The sequence below is a fragment of the Coregonus clupeaformis genome, unplaced genomic scaffold (assembly GCF_020615455.1).
Source record: "Coregonus clupeaformis isolate EN_2021a unplaced genomic scaffold, ASM2061545v1 scaf0144, whole genome shotgun sequence".
Taxonomy (NCBI): Eukaryota; Metazoa; Chordata; class Actinopteri; order Salmoniformes; family Salmonidae; genus Coregonus; species Coregonus clupeaformis.
In genome coordinates this window covers 395,586-415,934 of record NW_025533599.1, presented here as the reverse complement: position 1 = coordinate 415,934, position 20,349 = coordinate 395,586, and the positions used below count along the sequence as shown (strand labels likewise).

Below are 20,349 nucleotides of genomic sequence, written 5' to 3'. Positions count from 1 at the left end.
CAGGTTCAAGAGAACAGTATAGGCTCAGAGTACAGCACCTGTAACAGTGGATACATTACCAGAGGGGAAGCTGGGACAAAACAAAGCAGGTACTGAAATAAAGATAGGATGAGACAGGAGGCTGGGACAGGGTATGGAATAGTCAAGCAGTTCCAATTTAATTATTATTTCCCTGCCCACTACATACATTTGATTTTAAAAAGGAAAACAAAATAATCAGAATCTCATAAAACACAACAGCAGCAGATACCAGTAAAAAAAAGACAAAAAGAAAGATGGGGAAATTTAGTTGGGAAGAAGAAAGTAGGGCGTGATGAGAAAAACAGGTTTCTATCAGTGTGGCCTAGAGCGGGCCGAGCAGGCAGGAGGAGCGTGGCCTTGCTGTCAGTCACTTTGAATCAGTCATTAAGTGGAGAGGAACAAACCAAGACAAGCTCCATCCGACCAGGAGATGGAGTCGCTGCTTCAAGTCAGGGATACATTGATTTACAGTATCACGTCCATCTCTTTTGTTTGAAGGTCTGGGTCTCCCTCCTGACGACTTTCTTTCCCTCCACCAGTCTCGTCGGTCAAATCAGGGAAAGCCTTCTAATTGATTAATTTATTGTTTCCTCGCGTCAGTCTCGACCACCTAGTAATCATCCAAATCAAATAACTCATTGTCTTCTCCTTGGTACTCTATGGCCTGGAAATCCACCCTGTACCGCAAGATCCCTGTGGAGAGTAAATAAAAGGAATAATCAGTTTTACACTAAACAAAAATATAAACATTACATGTAAAGTGTTGGTCCCTTGTTTGATGAGCTAAAATAAAAGATCCCAGAAATCCATATGCACAAAAAGCTTATTTCTCTCAAATGTTGTGCACAAATTTGTTTACATCCTTGTTAGTGAGCATTTCTCCTTTGCCAAGATAATCCATCCACCTGACAGATGTGGCATATCAATAAGCTGATTAAACAGCATGATCATTACACAGGTGCACCTTGTGCTGGGGACAATAAAAGGCCACTAAAATGTGCAGTTTTGTCCCACAACAAAATGCCACAGATGTCTCAAGTTTTGAGGGAGCGTACAATTGGCATGTGGACTGCAGGAATGTCCACCAGAGCGGTTGCCAGATAATTGAATGTTCATTTCTCTACTATAAGCCACCTCCGTTGTTTTTGAGAATTTTGCAGTACGTCCAACCGGCCTGACAACCGCAGACCATGTGTATGGTATCATGTGGGCGAGTGGTTTGCTGATGTCAATGTTGTAAACAGAGTGCCCCATGGTGGGGTTATGGTATGGGCAGGCATAAGCTACGGACAACAAACTGCATTTTACCAATGTTCATTTGAATGCACAGAGATACTGTGACGAGATCCTGAGGCCTATTGTGAGGCCCATTTTTTTAAAGGTATCTGTGACCAACAGATTCATATCTGTATTCCCAGCCATGTGAAATCCATAGATTAAGGCCTAATACATTTATTTCAATTGACTGATTTCCTTATATGAATTAACTCAGTAAAATCTTTGAAATTATTGCATGTTGAATTAATATTTTTGTTCAGTATAGTTACTCTGCAGAGGTGCATTACACTGCCAATCTACACTGACATTTTTTATTTATTCACATGAAACCAGAATAAAACGCCCCCAAAATAGTAAAATAATTTTGTTATGAATGTATAATTAAACCCTTACCACCAATTCCACCAAAGCCTTTGACAAACTGTGATCCTTCTTGGCTCTTGTCAGTGACAATCTCCAGACAGGCTCCAAACTTCTTATAGCTGTTGGCGAACCATTCAAGTAATGGCAGGCTCTCGATCAGCTCATGGTCCTGGCCAGTCTGTAGAAATACACCCACACCCAAAAAGTTGATCAGGGAAAATTGGAAGAGATCCGTTTGTGATGAGAATTCCCCACGTAAAAAAGTGGAGGATGCGAACACAGGAAGTAGATATAATTTAGCTTAAATTTAGCTTACATCACATTTTATAAGATCTGGGACCACAACAGAAATTCCTTCATACACTTGTGTTGGTTATGGAAAGAGAATAACTTCTCACTGACCTCTTTGTCTGTGAAGTGAGACTTGTCTTTCTCCTGCTCTGGCGTCAAATACAAAGTCTTCTCATCTGGATCAGTAGAAGAAGAGGTTGAACAGAACAGAGGGGCAAGAAATAAAGATGTGTTAAGACAAATCAAATCAAATTTTATTTGCCACATGTGCCAAATACAACAGGTGTAGACATTACCGTGAAATGTTTACTTACGGCCCTTAATCAACAATGCATTTATTTCTTAATAAAAAAAGTAAAATAAAACAAAAAAAGTGTTGGAAAAAAAAGATAGCAGAAAAAAAAGAAAAACAACAGTAGGGAGGCTATATACAGGGGGGTCCCGGTGCAGAGTCAATGTGCGGGGGCACCGGCTAGTTGAGGTAATACAGTGGGGAAAAAAGTATTTAGTCAGCCACCAATTGTGCAAGTTCTCCCACTTAAAAAGACAAGAGGGGCCTGTAATTTTCATCATAGGTACACGTCAACTATGACAGACAAATTGAGAAGAAAAAAATCCAGAAAATCACATTGTAGGATTTTTAATGAATTTATTTGCAAATTATGGTGGAAAATAAGTATTTGGTCACCTACAAACACAAGCAAGATTTCTGGCTCTCACAGACCTTTAACTTCTTCTTTAAGAGGTTCCTCTGTCCTCCACTCGTTACCTGTATTAATGGCACCTGTTTGAACTTGTTATCAGTATAAAAGACACCTGTCCACAACCTCAAACAGTCACACTCCAAACTCCACTATGGCCAAGACCAAAGAGCTGTCAAAGGACACCAGAAACAAAATTGTAGACCTGCACCAGGCTGGGAAGACTGAATCTGCAATAGGTAAGCAGCTTGGTTTGAAGAAATCAACTGTGGGAGCAATTATTAGGAAATGGAAGACATACAAGACCACTGATAATCTCCCTCGATCTGGGGCTCCACGCAAGATCTCACCCCGTGGGGTCAAAATGATCACAAGAACGGTGAGCAAAAATCCCAGAACCACACGGGGGGACCTAGTGAATGACCTGCAGAGAGCTGGGACCAAAGTAACAAAGCCTACCATCAGTAACACACTATGCTGCCAGGGACTCAAATCCTGCAGTGCAAGACGTGTCCCCCTGCTTAAGCCAGTACATGTCCAGGCCCGTCTGAAGTTTGCTAGAGTGCATTTGGATGATCCAGAAGAGGATTGGGAGAACGTCATATGGTCAGATGAAACCAAAATAGAACTTTTTGGTAAAAACTCAACTCGTCGTGTTTGGAGGAAAAAGAATGCTGAGTTGCATCCAAAGAACACCATACCTACTGTGAAGCATGGGGGTGGAAACATCATGCTTTGGGGCTGTTTTTTCTGCAAAGGGACCAGGACGACTGATCCGTGTAAAAAGAAAGAATGAATGGGGCCATGTATCGTGAGATTTTGAGTGAAAACCTCCTTCCATCAGCAAGGGCATTGAAGATGAAACGTGGCTGGGTCTTTCAGCATGACAATGATCCCAAACACACCGCCCGGGCAACGAAGGAGTGGCTTCGTAAGAAGCATTTCAAGGTCCTGGAGTGGCCTAGCCAGACTTCAGATCTCAACCCCATAGAACATCTTTGGAGGGAGTTGAAAGTCCGTGTTGCCCAGCGACAGCCCCAAAAAAATCACTGCTCTAGAGGAATGGGCCAAAATACCAGCGACAGTGTGTGAAAACCTTGTGAAGACTTACAGAAAACTTTTGACCCGTTTCATTGCCAACAAAGGGTATATAACAAAGTTGAGAAACTTTTGTTATTGACCAAATACTTATTTTCCACCATAATTTGCAAATAAATTCATAAAAAATCCACCAATGTGATTTTCTGGATTTTTTTTCCTCATTTTGTCTGTCATAGTTGACGTGTACCTATGATGAAAATTACAGGCCTCTCTCATCTTTTTAAGTGGGAGAACTTGCACAATTGGTGGCTGACTAAATACTTTTTTCCCCCACTGTATGTACATGTGGGTGGAGTTAGTGACTATGCATAAATAATTAACAGAGTAGCAGCAGCGTAAAAAGATGGGGTGGGGGTGCAAATAGTCCGGGTAGCCATGATTAGCTGTTCAGGAGTCTTATGGCTTGGGGGTAGAAGCTGTTGAGAATACTTTTGGACCTAGACTTGGCACTCCGGTACCGCTTGCCGTGCGGAGAACAGTCTATGACTAGGGTGGCTGGAGTCTGACAATTTTGAGGGCCTTCCTCTGACACCGCCTGGTATAGAGGTCCTGGATGGCAGGAAGCTTGGCCCCAGTGATGTACTGGGCCGTACGCACTACCCTCTGTAGTGCCTTGCGGTCGGAGGCCGAGCAGTTGCCATACCAGGCGGTGATGCAACCAGTCAGGATGCGCTCGATGGTGCAGCTGTAGAACTTTGAGGATCTGAGGACCCATGCCAAATCTTTTCAGTCTCCTGAGGGGGAACAGGCTTTGTCGTGCCCTCTTCACGACGGTCTTGGTATGTTTGGACCATGATAGTTCGTTGGTGATGTGGACACCAAGGAACTTGAAGCTCTCAACCTGTTCCACTTCAGCCCCTTCGATGAGAATGGGGGCGTGTTCAGTCCTCTTTTTTCCCCTGTAGTCCACATTCATCTCCTTTGTCTTGGTCACGTTGAGGGAGAGGTTGTTATCCTGGCACCACACGGCCAGGTCTCTGACCTCCTCCCTATAGGCTGTCTCATCGTTGTCGGTGATCAGGCCTACCACTGTTCTGTCGTCGGCAAACTTAATGATGGTGTTGGAGTCGTGCCTGGCCATGCAGTCATGGGTGAACAGGGAGTACAGGAGGGGACTGAGCACGCACCCCTGAGGGGCCCCCGTGTTGAGTATCAGCGTGGCAGATGTGTTGTTACCTACCCTTACCACCTGTGGGCGGCCCGTCAGGAAGTCCAGGATCCAGTTGCAGAGGGAGGTGTTTAGTCCCAGGATCCTTAGCTTAGTGATGAGCTTTGAGGGCACTATGGTGTTGAACGCTGAGCTGTAGTCAATGAATAGCATTCTCACGTAGGTGTTCCTCTTGTCCAGGTGGGAAAGGGCAGTGTGGAGTGCAATAAAGATTGCATCATCTGTGGATCTGTTGGGGCGGTATGCAAATTATGGTGGGTCTAGGGTTTCTGGGATAATGGTGTTGATGTGAGCCATGACCAGCCTTTCAAAGCACTTCATGGCTACAGACGTCAGTGCTACGGGTCGGTTGTCATTTAGGCAGGTTATCTTAGTGTCCTTGGGCACGGGGACTATGGTGGTCTGCTTGAAACATGTTGGTATTACAGACATGTTGAAAATGTCCGTGAAGACACTTGCCAGTTGATCAGCACATGCTCGGAGTACACGTCATGGTAATCCTTCTGGCCCTGCGGCCTTGTGAATGTTGACCTGCTTAAAAGTCTTATTCACATCAGCTACGGAGAGCATGATCACATAGTCATCCGGAACAGCTGGTGCTCTCTTGCATACTTCAGTGTTGCTTGCCTCGAAGCGAGCATAGAAGTGGGTTAGCTCGTCTGGTAGGCTTGTCTCACTGGGCAGCTTGCGGCTGTGCTTCCCTTTGTAGTCTGTAATAGTTTTCAAGCCCTGCCACATCCGACGAGCGTCAGAGCCGGTGTAGTACGATTCAATCTTAGTCCTGTATTGAATCTTTGCCTGTTTGATGGTTCGTCGGGGGGCATAGCGGGATTTCTTATAAGCATCCGGGTTAGAGTCCCACTCCTTGAAAGTGGCAGCTCTACCCATTAGCTCAGTGCGGATGTTGCCTGTAATCCATGGCTTCTGGTTGGGGTATGTACGTTCGGTCACTGTGGGGACGACGTCATCGATGCACTTATAGATGAAGCCAATGACTGATGGTGTACTCCTCAATGCTATCTGAAGAATCCCGGAACATGTTCCAGTCTGTGCTAGCAAAACAGTCCTGTAGCTTAGCATCAGCGTCATTTGACCACTTCCTTATTAACCGAGTCACTGGTGCTTCCTACTTTGGTTTTTGCTTATAAGCAGGAATCAGGAGGATAGAGTTATTTGCCAAATGGAGGGCGAGGGAGAGCTTTGTATGCATCTTTGTGTGTGGAGTAAAGCTGGTCTAGAGTTTTTTTTTTCCCCTCTGGTTGCACATTTAACATGCTGGTAGAAATTAGGTAGAACGGATTTAAGTTTCCCTGCATTAAAGTCCCCGGCCACTAGGAGCACTGCCTCTGGATGAGCGTTTTCCTGTTTAGTTATGGCCTTATACAGCTCATTAAGTGCAATCTTAATGCCAGCATTGGTTTGTGGTGGTAAATAGACAGCTATGAAAAATATAGATGAAAACTCTTGATAAATAGTGTGGTCGACAGCTTATCATAAGGTACTCTACCTCAGGCGAGCAAAACCTCGAGACTTCCTTAGTATTTGATTTTGTGCACCAGCTGTTGTTTACAAATATACACAGACTGCCACCCCTTGTCTTACCAGAGTCAGCCGTTCTATCCTGCCGATGTAGCGTATAGCCCGCTAGCTGTATGTTGTCCATGTAGTCGTTAAGCCACGACTCGGTGAAACATAAGATATTACAGTTTTTAATGTCCCGTTGGTAGGATAAGCGCAATCGTAGGTCATCTAATTTATTTTACAATGACTGAAGATTGGCTAATAGGATTGATGGAAAAGGCAGTTTACTCGCTCGCCGTCAGATCCTTACGAGGCACCCCGACCTACGTCCACGTTATATCAGTCTCTTTCTCCTGCGAATGACAGGGATTTGGGCCTTGTCGGGTGTCTGTAGGATATCCTTCGCGGCCGCCTCGTTGAAAAAAAAATATTCTTCAAATACGAGGTGAGTAATCACTGTCCTGATATCCAGAAGCGCTTTTTGGTTATAAGAGACGATGGCAGAAACATTATGTACAGAATAAATTACAAATAACGGGAAAAAACACACATAATAGTACAATTGGTTAGAGGGCAGTAAAAAGGCAGCCATCTTCTCCAGTGCCATCATATCATCCCTCAACTGGATGCATTTTGTATAGTGTGTGCCGCACACATTTACATACCTGTACCCTTCTCCGCCATAGCAAGTCCCTCTGCTCCGTGGCATCGTAGGATGTATCTCATGGTATCCAGGTTCTCATAGACAATCAAGATCTCAACAGCACCCATTTCCATGGCTTTCAGTGTGTCTTCCACCCCAAAGCAGTACTTCCCCGTATCCTGGCTGATCTCATCAAAGTATCGTCCTGGGAGAAAAGGTCCTCTATGTTACCAATATGACAACAGGATGGATAATGTCTATCCCAGAATGACACTCAAGCACTCGACAGATACAGTGAGGGAAAAAAGTATTTGATCCCCTGCAGATTTTGTACGTTTGCCCACTGACAAAGAAATGATCAGTCTATAATTTTAATGGTGGGTTTATTTGAACAGTGAGAGACAGAATAACAAAAAAAAATCCAGAAAAACGCATGTCAAAAATGTTATAAATTGATTTGCATTTAAATGAGGGAAATAAGTATTTGACCCCTCTACAAAACATGACTCAGTACTTGGTGGCAAAACCCTTGTTGGCAATCACAGAGGTCAAACGTTTCTTGTAGTTGGCCACCAGGTTTGCACACATCTCAGGAGGGATTTTGTCCCACTCCTCTTTGCAGATCTTCTCCAAGTCATTAAGGTTTCGAGGCTGACGTTTGGCAACTCGAACCTTTAGCTCCCTCCACAGATTTTCTATGGGATTAAGGTCTGAAGACTGGCTAGGCCCCTCCAGGACCTTAATGTGCTTCTTCTTGAGCCACTTCTTTGTTGCCTTGGCCGTGTGTTTTGGGTCATTGTCATGCTGGAATACCCATCCACGACCCATTTTCAATGCCCTGGCTGAGGGAAGGAGGTTCTCACCCAAGATTTGACGGTACATGGCCCCGTCCATCGTCCCTTTGATGCGGTGAAGTTGTCCTGTCCCCTTAGCAGAAAAACACCCCCAAAGCATAATGTTTCCACCTCCATGTTTGACGGTGGGGATGGTGTTCTTGGGGTCATAGGCAGCATTCCTCCTCCTCCAAACACGCCGAGTTGAGTTGATGCCAAAGAGCTTGATTTTCTTCTCATCTGACCACAACACTTTCACCCAGTTCTCCTCTGAATCATTCAGATGTTCATTGGCAAACTTCAGACAGGCATGTATGTATATGTGCTTTCTTGAGCAGGGGGACCTTGCGGGCGCTGCAGGATTTCAGTCCTTCACGGCGTAGTGTGTTACCAATTGTTTTCTTGGTGACTATGGTCCCAGCTGCCTTGAGATCATTGACAAGATCCTCCCGTGTAGTTCTGGGCTGATTCCTCACCGTTCTCATGATCATTGCAACTCCACGAGGTGAGATCTTGCATGGAGCCCCAGGCCAAGGGAGATTGACAGTTCATTTGTGTTTCTTCCATTTGCGAATAATTGCACCAACTGTTGTCACCTTCTCACCAAGCTGCTTGGCGATGGTCTTGTAGCCCATTCCAGCCTTGTGTAGGTCTACAATCTTGTCCCTGACATCCTTGGAAAGCTCTTTGGTCTTGGCCATGGTGGAGAGTTTGGAATCTGATTGATTGATCGCTTCTGTGGACAGGTGTCTTTTATACAGATAACAAGCTGAGATTAGGAGCACTCCCTTTAAGAGTCTGCTCCTAATCTCAGCTCATTACCTGTATAAAAGACACCTGGGAGCCAGAAATCTTTCTGATTGAGAGGGGGTCAAATACTTATTTCCCTCATTAAAATGCAAATCAATTAATAACATTTTTGACATGCGTTTACTGGATTTGTTGTTGTTATTCTGTCTCTCACTGTTTAAATAAACCTACCATTAAAATTATAGACTGATCATTTCTTTGTCAGTGGGAAAACGTACAAAATCAGCACGGGATCAAATACTTTTTTCCCCTCACTGTATCGGAGTAGACATTCACACAAATGAACAACAGATCAGCTGTACTGTATGCAAGTACCTATTAGTTTCTTCTCCTGGATGAATTTCACATTGGTAAGCACTTCTGCGGACAGTTCAATGGCTTGGTTGAACCCATTCTCCCCACCATATGATATGTCAACCAGCTTCAGGATCTTTGCTTGTAGCCTCTGCATGGACACGAGTCAGACATAATCAGTCAACAAACAGATCACATATAAGCCATATAACGCTACAATGGCAATGCTGACAATGGCACCAGAAAGACCTGGAATGGTGGGTCTGGAGATACTGACCGGGTCAAACATGTCTGACTGGCTGAGCTCCGTCTTGAAGTCAGCTGAACCAGCTAAGACCATGCCTGCTACGTTGACCTTGTCGTTGCACAAGAAAAGCGTGGCCGCCGTCTCTGCCACCTTTCGCACGTAGTTGTGTCTCTTCTCCATCCTCAAACGAGCAAAACGCAAGGCAGACTGTCCTCCTCTGCCTGAAAGAGAACCGTTTGTTATACATGGTTGTGTGTGGACAGGCTGGCTGTAATTCTGTTCATGAGTGTATATTGTATGAGAATGTAGGGTTTTTAACCGTGCTTCTTGGGTAGGTCCACAGTGAACTTGTGCAGCACCTCCCTGGTGTTGCCCTGTAAAGTTCCGAAGAGGGCACCACTTCCATCAATCACAATGAAACCAAACTTGCTGTCATCTGAGAGCAATGCTGTAAGAGCCTGGGAGAGAGACAAAAAAAATGCTATCTAATTAGAAATGTGGTCAATATTTTGACTATGCCTAACTTCACGCTACACACACAAAGGCAAGTAACACAAAAACAAGCAACACAGAATCTTGATACCATCAGAAGTGTTTTGTTCCAATAGGGCAATGCAATCCAAAACTCAGGATTTCCCAGTCAAATAAGCCCATGGGGAAAGATCTAGTGAGGTGGGAAAATAATGGACAGAGGGGTATTGAACAACCTTACCTCTGTGTGGAACTTGTTGTCACAGAGATACAGAGAAGTGTTGATGGGTTTAAAAGGCTCAAAGTCAATATTGACTTTTTTCTCTTTGCCCTCGTCAGTCACAATGGTGCCACAGTACACAACCAAGCCGTTGGGAGGCACTGCAGGGTAAAAAAAAGAAGTTAGCTCTCAGAGATCACTAGAATGAAATGAGAAATGGCCATAACCATTAACAGTATGAAAAAAATAATGTATGCCCTCACTAACTGTAAGTCGCTCTGGATAAGAGCGTCTGCTAAATGACTAAAATGTAAAATAACCCAGCCAGGACCACCCCAAATTACTTAATACAGGAGAGATAGGGTGTAACTAATGACTTCACACACACACCTTTATGGTAGAGTTTGAGTCTCTGCTGTACAGAGGTGATGGCTCCGAGCACAGAGAGCCTGTTGACTCTGCTTTTAATGTTGGATGCAGTGCCAAACTCATCAGCCAACATCTTGGCCACTCTGGAGATCTGGTCCTTAGGTGGGATGATCAAGGAGATCATACTTGTGCCATTCCTGAGAGGAGATCAATTGCATTAAACCCACTTTAAAAGCACAAGGCATATTCTAGCACTTCCTTTGAGTTGTAAACTAAGTTGCTCAGTAACTCAGGCGAAATGATGTCTGCAAGCGATTTATTGAAACACCACACATTGAGACAACTTTGTAAAAACAGGAACCACAGGTTATGGCTTGCTTAACCTGCCCTTCATGTAGATGTGTCCTGTTTACCCAAGCATGTCCTTCTCATACAGGTATAGCATCAATCCCGACTGCTCTAAGGCAAGTTATTATGACAGGTTGTCAGATGAGGACATTACTACAGTAGGTGAAGGTCACGCCATGGCTAGCATCTACATTAACAAACATTTTTATGGAGTTACAAATGCTCTCAACATAAGAATGTGAGCAGTATTAATATTCTGGTTTCTGCAAACGCTTTTAAAAATCAGGTAGGTCTACAGAAAGTGCACTCAACACAAGATAATTAACATCAATCAGATCAAGCTTGCAGGGAACATAGCTAAGCCCAGCAGCGATCTCCCCCCAGATAGATGTATGTATGCATACATACACACACACTACGAGTCAAAAGTTTAGACAAACCTACTCATTCAAGAGTTTTTCTTTATTTTTATATTGTGGAATAATAGTGAAGACATCACAACTATGAAATAACACATATGGAATCATGTAGTAACCAAAAAAAAGTGTTAAACAAATCAAATTATATTTTTTATTTGAGATTCTTCAAATAGCCACCCTTTGCCTTGACAGCTTTGCACACTCTTGGCATTCTCTCAACCAGTTTCATGAGATTCCAGTCACCTGGAATGTATTTCAATTAACAGTTGTGCCTTCTTAATGCGTTTGAGTCAATCAGTTGTGTTGTGACAAGGTGGGGGGGTTTACAGAAGATAGCCCTATTTGGTAAAAGACCCAAGTCCATATTATGGCAAGAAATGCTCAAATAAGCAAAGAGAAATGACAGTCCATCATTACTTTAAGACATGAAGGTCAGTCAATACAGAACATTTCAAGAACTTTGAAAGTTTCTTCAAGTGCAGTCGCAAAAACCAAGCGCTATGATCAAACTGGCTCTCATGAGGACCACCACAGAAATGGAAGACCCAGAGTCACCTCTGCTGCAGAGGATAAATTCATTAGAGTTACCAGCCTCAGAAATTGCAGCCCAAATAAATGCTTCAGAGTTCAAGTCACAGACACATCTCAACATCAACTGTTCAGAGGGGACTGTGTAAATCTGGACTTCATGGTCGAATTGCTGCAAAGAAACCACTACTAATGGACACCAATAAGAAGAAGAGACCTGCTTGGGCCAAGAAACACGAGCAATGGACATTAGACCAGTGGAAATGTGTCCTTTGGTCTGGAGTCCAAATTGGAGATTTTGGGTTCCAACCGCCGTGTCTTTGTGAGACGCGGTGTGGGTGAATGGATTATCTCTGCATGTGTAGTGCCCACCGTAAAGCATGGAGGAGGTGTTATGGTGTGGGGGTGCTTTGCTGGTGACACTGTCTGTGATTTATTTAGAATTCAAGGCACACTTACCCAGCATGGCTCCCACAGCATTCTGCAGCGATACACCATCCCATCTGGTTTGGGCTTAGTGGGACTATCATTTGTTTTTCAACAGGACAATGACCAAACACACCTCCAGGCTGTGTAAGGGCTATTTTACCAAGGAGAGTGATGGAGTGCTGCATCAGGTGACCTGGCCTGCACAATCCCCCGACCTCAACCCAATTGAGCTGGTTTGGGATTAGTCGGATGACAGATCGAAGGAAAAGCATCCAACAAGTGCTAAGCAAATGTGGGAACTCCTTCAAGACTGTTGGAAAATAATTCCAGCTGAAACTGGTTGAGAGAATGCCAAGAGTGTGCAACGCTGTCATCAAGGCAAAGGGTGGCTATTTGAAGAATCTCAAATATATTTTGATTTGTTTAACACTTTTTTGGTTACTACATGATTCCATATGTGCTCCCCTGTAGCTCAGTTGGTAGAGCATGGCGCTTGCAACGCCAGGGTTCTGGGTTCGTTTCCCACAGGGGGCCAGTATGAAAATGTATGCACTCACTAACTGTAAGTCGCTCTGGATAAGAGTGTCTGCTAAATGACTAAAATGTGTTATTTCATAGTTTTGATGTCTTCACTATTATTCTACAATGTAGAAAATAGTCAAAATAAAGAAAAACCCTTGAATGAGTAGGTGTGTCCAAACTTGACTGGTACTGTATGTATACATGTATGTATACACACACACACAACCAAAAGTATGTGGACATCTGCTTCTCAAACATCTCATTCCAAAACCATGGGCATGAATATGGAGTTGGTCCCCCTTTGCTGCTATACGCAGCCTCCACTCTTCTGGGAAGGCTTTTCACTCGATGTTGGAACATTGCTGCGGGGACTTGCTTCCATTCAGCCACAACAACATTAGTGATGTTGGGCTATTAGGCCTGGCTCGCAGTCGGCGTTCCAATTCATCCTAAAAGTGTTCAATGGGGTTGAGGTCAGGGTTCTGTGCAGGCCAATCACGTTCTTCCACATCGATCTCGACAAACCATTTCTGTATGGACCTCGCTTTGTGCACAGGGGCATTATCATGCTGAAACAGGAAAGGGCCTTCCCCAAACTGTTGCCACAAAGTTGGGAGCACAGAATAGTCTAGAATGTCATTGTATGCTGTAGCGTTAAGATTTCCCTTCACTGGAACTAAGGGGCCTAGCCCGAAACATGAAAAACAGCCCCAGACCATTATTCCTCCTCCACCACACTTAACAGTTGGCACTGTGCAGTCGGGCAGGTAATGTTCTCCTGGCATTCGCCAAACCCAGATTTGTCCATCAGATCCCAGATGGTGAAGCATGATTCATCTCTCCAGAGAACATGTTTATACTGCTCCCGAGTCCAATGGCAGCGAGCTTTACACCACTCCAGCCAATGATTGGCATTGCACATGGTGATCTTAGGCTTGTGTGCGGCTGCTCGGCCGTGGAAACCCATTTCATGAAGCTACCGAAGAACAGTTCTTGTGCTGACGTTGCTTCCAGAGGCAGTTTGGAACTCGGTAGTGAGTGTTGCAACAGAGGACAGACGGTTTTTACGAGCTTCAGCACTCGGCGGTCCCGTTCTGTGAGCTTGTGTGGCCTACCACTTTGCGGCTGAGCTGTTGTTGCTCCTAGACATTTCCACTTGACAATAACAGCACTTACAGTTGACTGGAGAAGTCATGGTCTGTGGTTCCTGTATAGTCCAGTGGGTCAAGTTGTTTAATGAGTTTACAAACTACTGTGACCTTCACCAGGCCTAAGCGCCCAACATCAGTGTCCGACCTCACTAATGCTTGTGGCTGAATGGAAGCAAGTCCCCGCAGCAATGTTCCAACATCGAGTGGAAAGCCTTCCCAGAAGAGTGGAGGCTGTTATAGCAGCAAAGGGCGGACCAACTCCATATTAATTCCTATGATTTTGGAATGAGATGTTCGATGAGCAGGTGTCTACATACATTTGGTCATGTAGTCTTTTTGTAGGTATTTGTCAGTGCTTTAATGCAACACTAAGAAATAATTGTTTAAATATATTTCATGCAAAAAAATGTATTAGTGCTTGGTGATGGAGTCACAGCTGCCCAGAAATGAAACAATATCTTCCTTTACATAAGTTTGATGCATTTTGAGTCCCAATCAGGATCCAGAGATCACTTTATTGCAATATGCTATTTTGCTACTCAGTTACTAGCCAACTCAGTTAACGGACATCTTTGGATGATCTGTATTTTCATGATGAAATATTGCATTAAATTATACCAGAATTGGTGTTGATATCATCAACTAAGTACTTTATTAGCTGATATGTTACATTAATGGACTATCACTAAAGAACCGCATGTTATGCAGGTTTGCATATACCCCCCCACCCCAAAATAGATGTTAACTGGCTGTGACTCCATTACCAAGCAGAGATTTTTTGGCATGAAAGATATTTGAACAATTACTTGTTAGTATTGTATTAAAGCACTAACACAAACCTACAAAACCATACATGGCATTAAGACTTGGCCCCGATTATAAAAAAAATATGGCAGTTTTTTATAGTGGGAGTGTGACCTTGCCCAAGTAGTATTTCCACGTTTTTTTGGTTTTGACCACCATGTTGACAATACAAACTTGTTGCTGTACCTAGTCAAGGGGGTTAAAGTCACAGTAGTTTGTGCACTGAGTAAACTCATTAAACAACTTGACCCACTGGACTATACAGGAACCACAGGCCATGACCTGTTTACCCAAGCATGTCCTTTTCATACAACTATAGCATCAAACCCGACTGCTCTAAGGCAAGCTCTTATGACAGGTTCAGATGAGGACATTACTACAGGCCTAATGGGAGTGTGACCTTGCCCGTCTTCATATTTCCACCTTTTTGTTTTGACCATCATGTTGACAATACAAACTTGTTGCTGTTCCTAGTCAAGGGGGTGAAGGTCACAGTAGTTTGTGCACTGACTTAACTCATTAAACAATATGACCCACTGGACTATATAGATAACCACCCAGGGCGAAAGAGTGCTCATGCACAGGACAGGTGTGGAATGTAGCTAAGTGAAGTACCTGAAAGTTTGATGCAGGGTCAAGCAGGTGAAGTAAGGCTTAGGTATTGCTTGACCCTTTGCTCTAAAATGAACTACATCATCAGCAACTCTGGCTGAGTGACAGGTCTATTCCCAGCTATTAAAGGCCTATTTAAGCGACACTGACTGGTTAAGACCGTCAGTGAAAACCTGCCACGAAAGTACATCACATTTTACTTTAAAGCAGCAAACGTTTGTCCACTGTCACTCAAATAAATTTAATATAAAAACTAGCTAGATATGGTTGGGCATCAGTTATGTGCTTGTTATATCAAAACAACGTGTACTAACTGTAAGTCGCTCTGGATAAGAGCGTCTGCTAAATGACTAAAATGTAGATTCGGATTGTATTATCAGCTAGCTAGCTGTGAATGTCAATACCACTAGTACGTATTGCAAGCTTGGTTGCTGAATGTAAAGAAGCCATTACACAACTAATAGCAAGCTAGCTAACGTTACGAAACGTAGATCAATGCCAAGTGATCTAGCTGGTTAGCTAACTAGCTAGTTATGCGTTGAAATAAATACTAAAACTATTAACGCCACTTGCTAGCTAACGTTAATTTGTACGGGCCTTGTACTAGCTTCCAGATAGGTAGTAGCTAGTTAGCTACTAAGCTAGCAATAGCTAGCCCCTTGTTTAGTGGTTCAATGTGATGAAGAAAGTCACTGACAACCCCATGCACTTGTCATGTCCATACGTACCCCCGAGCAGCTTCCAGACTTTTGATCAACTTCTTTATCTTCCATATCTCCACGTTCCTATCCGCTGCGTTGGGGTCGTCCGCCATTTCTTCCGCTGGCGCTGTGTCTATTCAGGACCTGGAACAGTAGTAGTAGCAGCATGAAAAGATGGACTGCGATAACGAGTTAACACGGGCAGCTTGTGGTAAGGCTCAAGACAAATATAGCAACATAAAAATTATCGAACTATTTCCACAATAGCAAGGACGATAATATTGGCCCAACTGGTCTAGTAAGCAACCGGGTGGTGTGCCTGTCTCGGTTGGAAAATCCTCTGGCTTTTAAATCCTACTCAGGCCCTAGAGTCCACCTGCTCAAATATTGCTGAATAATGTCAAAGTGATTAGAAACATAATGATGCATATGGACCAAATCCCTAAAAATGACCACACCAAAACACGCAACTGTACTTGCCCCAAAGCGCCGTTCGGTCTGCACTTTATCTCTCAAATGACAGCTATTTAGCTAGTTGTTGTCAGCCCTGACGTTGTTGAGCTCCACTCAAGCCGGTTTGTTCTTGCTAGTACGCATGGTGCGATGGGGCCTCATGTCATGTTGGGGAGGCGGTCGGAATAATTCCGGTTGAGGATCACTTCCTGGAAACGCCATAGTTACGGTTGATTTGGAGATTTTTCATTGGGCTAAACAGTGTGGGTGTGGAGCAAATAAAAAATAAGTGACAATACCAATGGTTTCCATTAGTTACCACAGCCACAAAGTCAAATACGCTATATCGTAAAGATTTATGAAAACAAAAATGTGCTTTTTGTTCTTAATTTAAGGTTAGGGTTAAGGTTAGGCATAAGGTTAGCAGTGTGGTTGAGGTTAGGGTTAGTTTTAAAACCCAATTTTAAGAAGAGTAATCAATGTGCTCGTTTGTGTGGTAAGGCTGAAGCAACCGACTCAGAGCCGGCACCACAGGTTCAAAAGTGGTGTGGCAAAATTCATACGTCTTTTCGGGGAGTTTTTCCTGATCTCTTGACCTGGTCAGGTAAAACTCTGGGTTCTATTCATAAGCTATGACAGGGTCCAATGTTAACTTTTTTTCTCATTGGCCCGAACACAATTTCTACTGGCCTTGACATGTTTTTTTTGTTTTTTAATTTAATGCATTGGGGTCATGAAGGGCCTATAGAGCGCAATAGTAATGGCGTCTTTTTGTAGGCACTAACTCTGCCACGGCTTGTTGGCCAAGGCCCATGGGGAAAATAATGGAGTTTCTGTAGGGTTTTTGGATAAAAGCCGAAAAATAAGGTCTGTGGTAATACGTTTTGTTCTATGTGATCATCTTAATCAGCTATGTGAATTTTGAAGCATTTATGTAATTAAATAAAGCACATAAAACACATAAAGGCTTTACCACAGGAGGTTGGGGGCACCTTAATTGGGGAGGACGGGCTAGTGGTGATGGCTGGAGCGGATTTTGTGGAATGGTATCAAACAAATGGTTTCTATGTGTTTTTATTTGATTTATTTAACCTTTATTTAACCAGGTAAGCCAATTGAAAACAATAAGTTCTCATTTACAACTGCGACCTGGCCAAGATAAAGCAAAGCAGTGCGATAAAAAAACAACAACACAGAGTTACATATGGGATAAACAAAACGTACAGTCAATAACACAATAGAAAATCTATATACAGTGTGTGCAAATGTAGAAAGTTATGGAGGTAAGGCAATAAATAGACCATAGTGCAAAATAATTACAATTTAGTATTAACACTGGAATGATAGATTGTGATAGATGTGGTCCTCTGTAGCTCAGCTGGTAGAGCACGGCGCTTGTAACGCCAAGGTAGTGGGTTCGATCCCCGGGACCACCCATACACAAAAATGTATGCACGCACGACTGTAAGTCGCTTTGGATAAAAGCGTCTGCTAAATGGCATATTATATTATATTATATAGATGTGCAGAAGATAATGTGCAAATAGCGATACTGGGGTGCAAATGAGCAAAATAAATAACAATATGGGGATGAGGTAGTTGGGTGGGCTAATTACAGATGGGCTGTGTACAGGTGCAGTGATCGGTAAGCTGCTCTGACAACTGATGCTTAAAGTTAGTGAGGAAGATAAGAGTCTCCAGCTTCAGAGATTTTTGCAGTTCATTCCAGTCATTGGCAGCAGAGAACTGGAAGGAATGGCGGCCAAAGGAGGTGTTGGCTTTGGGGATGACTAGTGAGTTTGATGCCATTCCATTTGATGCTTTCCAGCCATTATTAGGAGCCGTCCTCCCTTCAGCAGCCTCCACTGGGCTTTACAATGCATAAAGGTCATATTAACTGACTGATATTATCTCATAGAACAAAAGGTATAAGATATCTTAAGCAGGTGTTAACCTCAGACATTCTTTTCGGCGTTTATGCCAAAACCCTATTCTTTCCCCATACATTTTCCCTATAGGGATGGCTGAACGAACCAGAGGTAACTCATTTCTGTTTTTTAGGACTACAAGCTGTCGAGCTCTATAGGTTGGCAAGCTCTATAGGTTGGCATGCATTCTCTCTATATGCAGTTATTAATAGGCTATATTTGGTTATTATGATATGTATTAGCTGTTTAATATAATTTAGCAATGTAAGTCATTACTCTATTTTTTGAAAAATTTTATTAATTACATTCAGTTTTGTTTCTAAAGTATGTAATTTTTAGAATATTTTTTTATTTTTCAAAATAGGACGCTACCACTTTAAGACAATTGCGATCCAAGGTTTTGACCTTGCTACGGGTTTCCACTAGATAGCACAGCCACAAAGTCAACATTGGCTATATCATAAAAATGTATGAAAACAGTTTAAGGTTAGCTCAGTGCTTTCTGTGGTGGTGGGGCAGCCAGCGGAAAATACGGAGTGTTGGGGTTGGTAATGTTCTCTAATTGCGCCTTGATTGGCTCAGTGTTCTGTTACTCATGGGGACACTACATCACAGCAAATTCTACGGGGAGAGCTTGAAAAATCAAGCCCCTTGGGTGTGCCATAGAGTTACATTAGAAGTGCCCATCCAAGAAGGCTCAAGGTCATTGGCCACAGATAAATTGACGTCAAATGATGTTATATCTACCGCAGCTTTGATTGGACTGATCATGTCAACATCATACTTTCAAAATCTTAGCTAGCAAGCAAGCAGTCATCATCATGAATCAAGTCGACAATCTACTGGCACATCCTTTTAAATCCTTGTCATATGAAGAGAAATGATAGATAATACATTTTGAACGGTCATCCAACTAGGAATTCCAAGTCGAGAACTCTGGCCTCTTTCTAGAGCTCCAACCTGAAGATCACTGACGTCATGATTCAACCTTGTTTTTTTCTGAGTTACCAGTTGTCTTGAAAGCACCATAAATCCAGAGAATGCCAGACTTTGATGACAAAGTTTGATGACAAGGACCGCTGCGCCACCTTCCTGTTCAAATGAGCACAGCACAACAAGGTGAGTCCAAAAATGTATTGTATGCTGCTGCATAAATGATGTAATATGCCAGGGAGATATGTATACTGTAGCTAAGAAAGTAAAACGGAAGTGTATGTTGTGTAGTAAACTGTTAGTACGTCATGTGCCTCACCCTAATAATTTGGTCCCTTTTCCCTCATAACTTAGCCTACTGTTCTGACTTGGTGGTGCACATGTAGCCTATAGCCTGTTTTAGAGAAATGTCATAATTGAATATTGTCTGCTTATATGTCCCCTTTATTTATCCTACTGTTCTGACTTGGTGTACAGGGAGAATACTGTAAGAACGGCCCATGTTCTGAAGTTTTTTTTTAGTTTGCCCCACCAAGATTTACACGCTAAAATAGCCACTGTCAACAGTAGCCAGCATATTGCTGGTATGTTCACTATTGAAGGTTTACTTAGTAAATCACTTTCCCTAAATAAAATCCCCCGACAGACCATAATCCCAGCTAACAAGGAACGTAACTGAGACATTTGTAACATTCCCCTTAAGTCTAAGGTACTGAATGTCATAGCCCGTTTGGGACATTATAGGCACATTCATAACGTTTCTAATAAGTATTATAGAGGTTATAAATATCCGCTCGCTATAAAGACATCATGGGAACATTAAAAACGTTCTTAGGTAGTCCATGAAAGGTTCTGAATATCATGTTATTTTGGAGATGTCCTAGGAACATTTCATAACGTTACATTTAGAGCTATGGTTTTTGTCTTCATATAACGTTACAGTCGGAATGATAGAAATACATTTTGGAACGTCGTCTGTAAGTCAAGTGGTGGTACACTTGTAACGTTGTCTTTCTAAGTGTGTAGGAACATTTGTTACGTTCTAAATAAGTACTTTAGATCCCAAGATATTGGGGCCAGCATACTTGTGCTTGGAGTAAAGGAAGTGGATCCAGCTCTTCCCCTCCGCAATTTATTTTTCCATAATTCTACCGATGTAATAAATGTATGGAAATTCATAATGTAATTTT

At 42.9% G+C, this 20,349-nt stretch overlaps 1 protein-coding gene across 1 annotated transcript; it reads right to left on the bottom strand.

Annotated features, from left to right (window-relative positions):
* Positions 1-126: 126 nt before the first annotated feature.
* Positions 127-16,465, bottom strand: LOC121573775 (eukaryotic peptide chain release factor subunit 1-like). Its single transcript, XM_041886024.2, has 11 exons — positions 16,326-16,465; positions 15,873-15,989; positions 10,353-10,528; positions 9,984-10,123; positions 9,591-9,729; positions 9,302-9,492; positions 9,046-9,175; positions 7,110-7,292; positions 2,065-2,129; positions 1,693-1,840; positions 127-714 (listed from the first exon to the last, which is right to left on the bottom strand). The coding sequence occupies exons 2-11, from the start codon at positions 15,956-15,958 to the stop codon at positions 632-634; spliced, it is 1,341 nt and encodes a 446-aa protein (XP_041741958.1). The 5' UTR covers positions 15,959-15,989; positions 16,326-16,465; the 3' UTR covers positions 127-631.
* Between the last annotated feature and the right edge of the window lie 3,884 nt (positions 16,466-20,349).

Bases quoted from the DNA above. Each gene is read 5' to 3' on its own strand.
- LOC121573775 (XM_041886024.2), bottom strand. From the start codon at position 15,958: ATGGCGGACGACCCCAACGCAGCGGATAGGAACGTGGAGATATGGAAG. The intron at 10,124-10,352 runs GTGTGTGTGTGA...TTTACCCTGCAG, and splicing joins ACTCAAACTCTACCATAAAG to TGCCTCCCAACGGCTTGGTT. The intron at 2,130-7,109 runs GTATGTAAATGT...CTACTGATCCAG, and splicing joins TATGGCGGAGAAGGGTACAG to ATGAGAAGACTTTGTATTTG.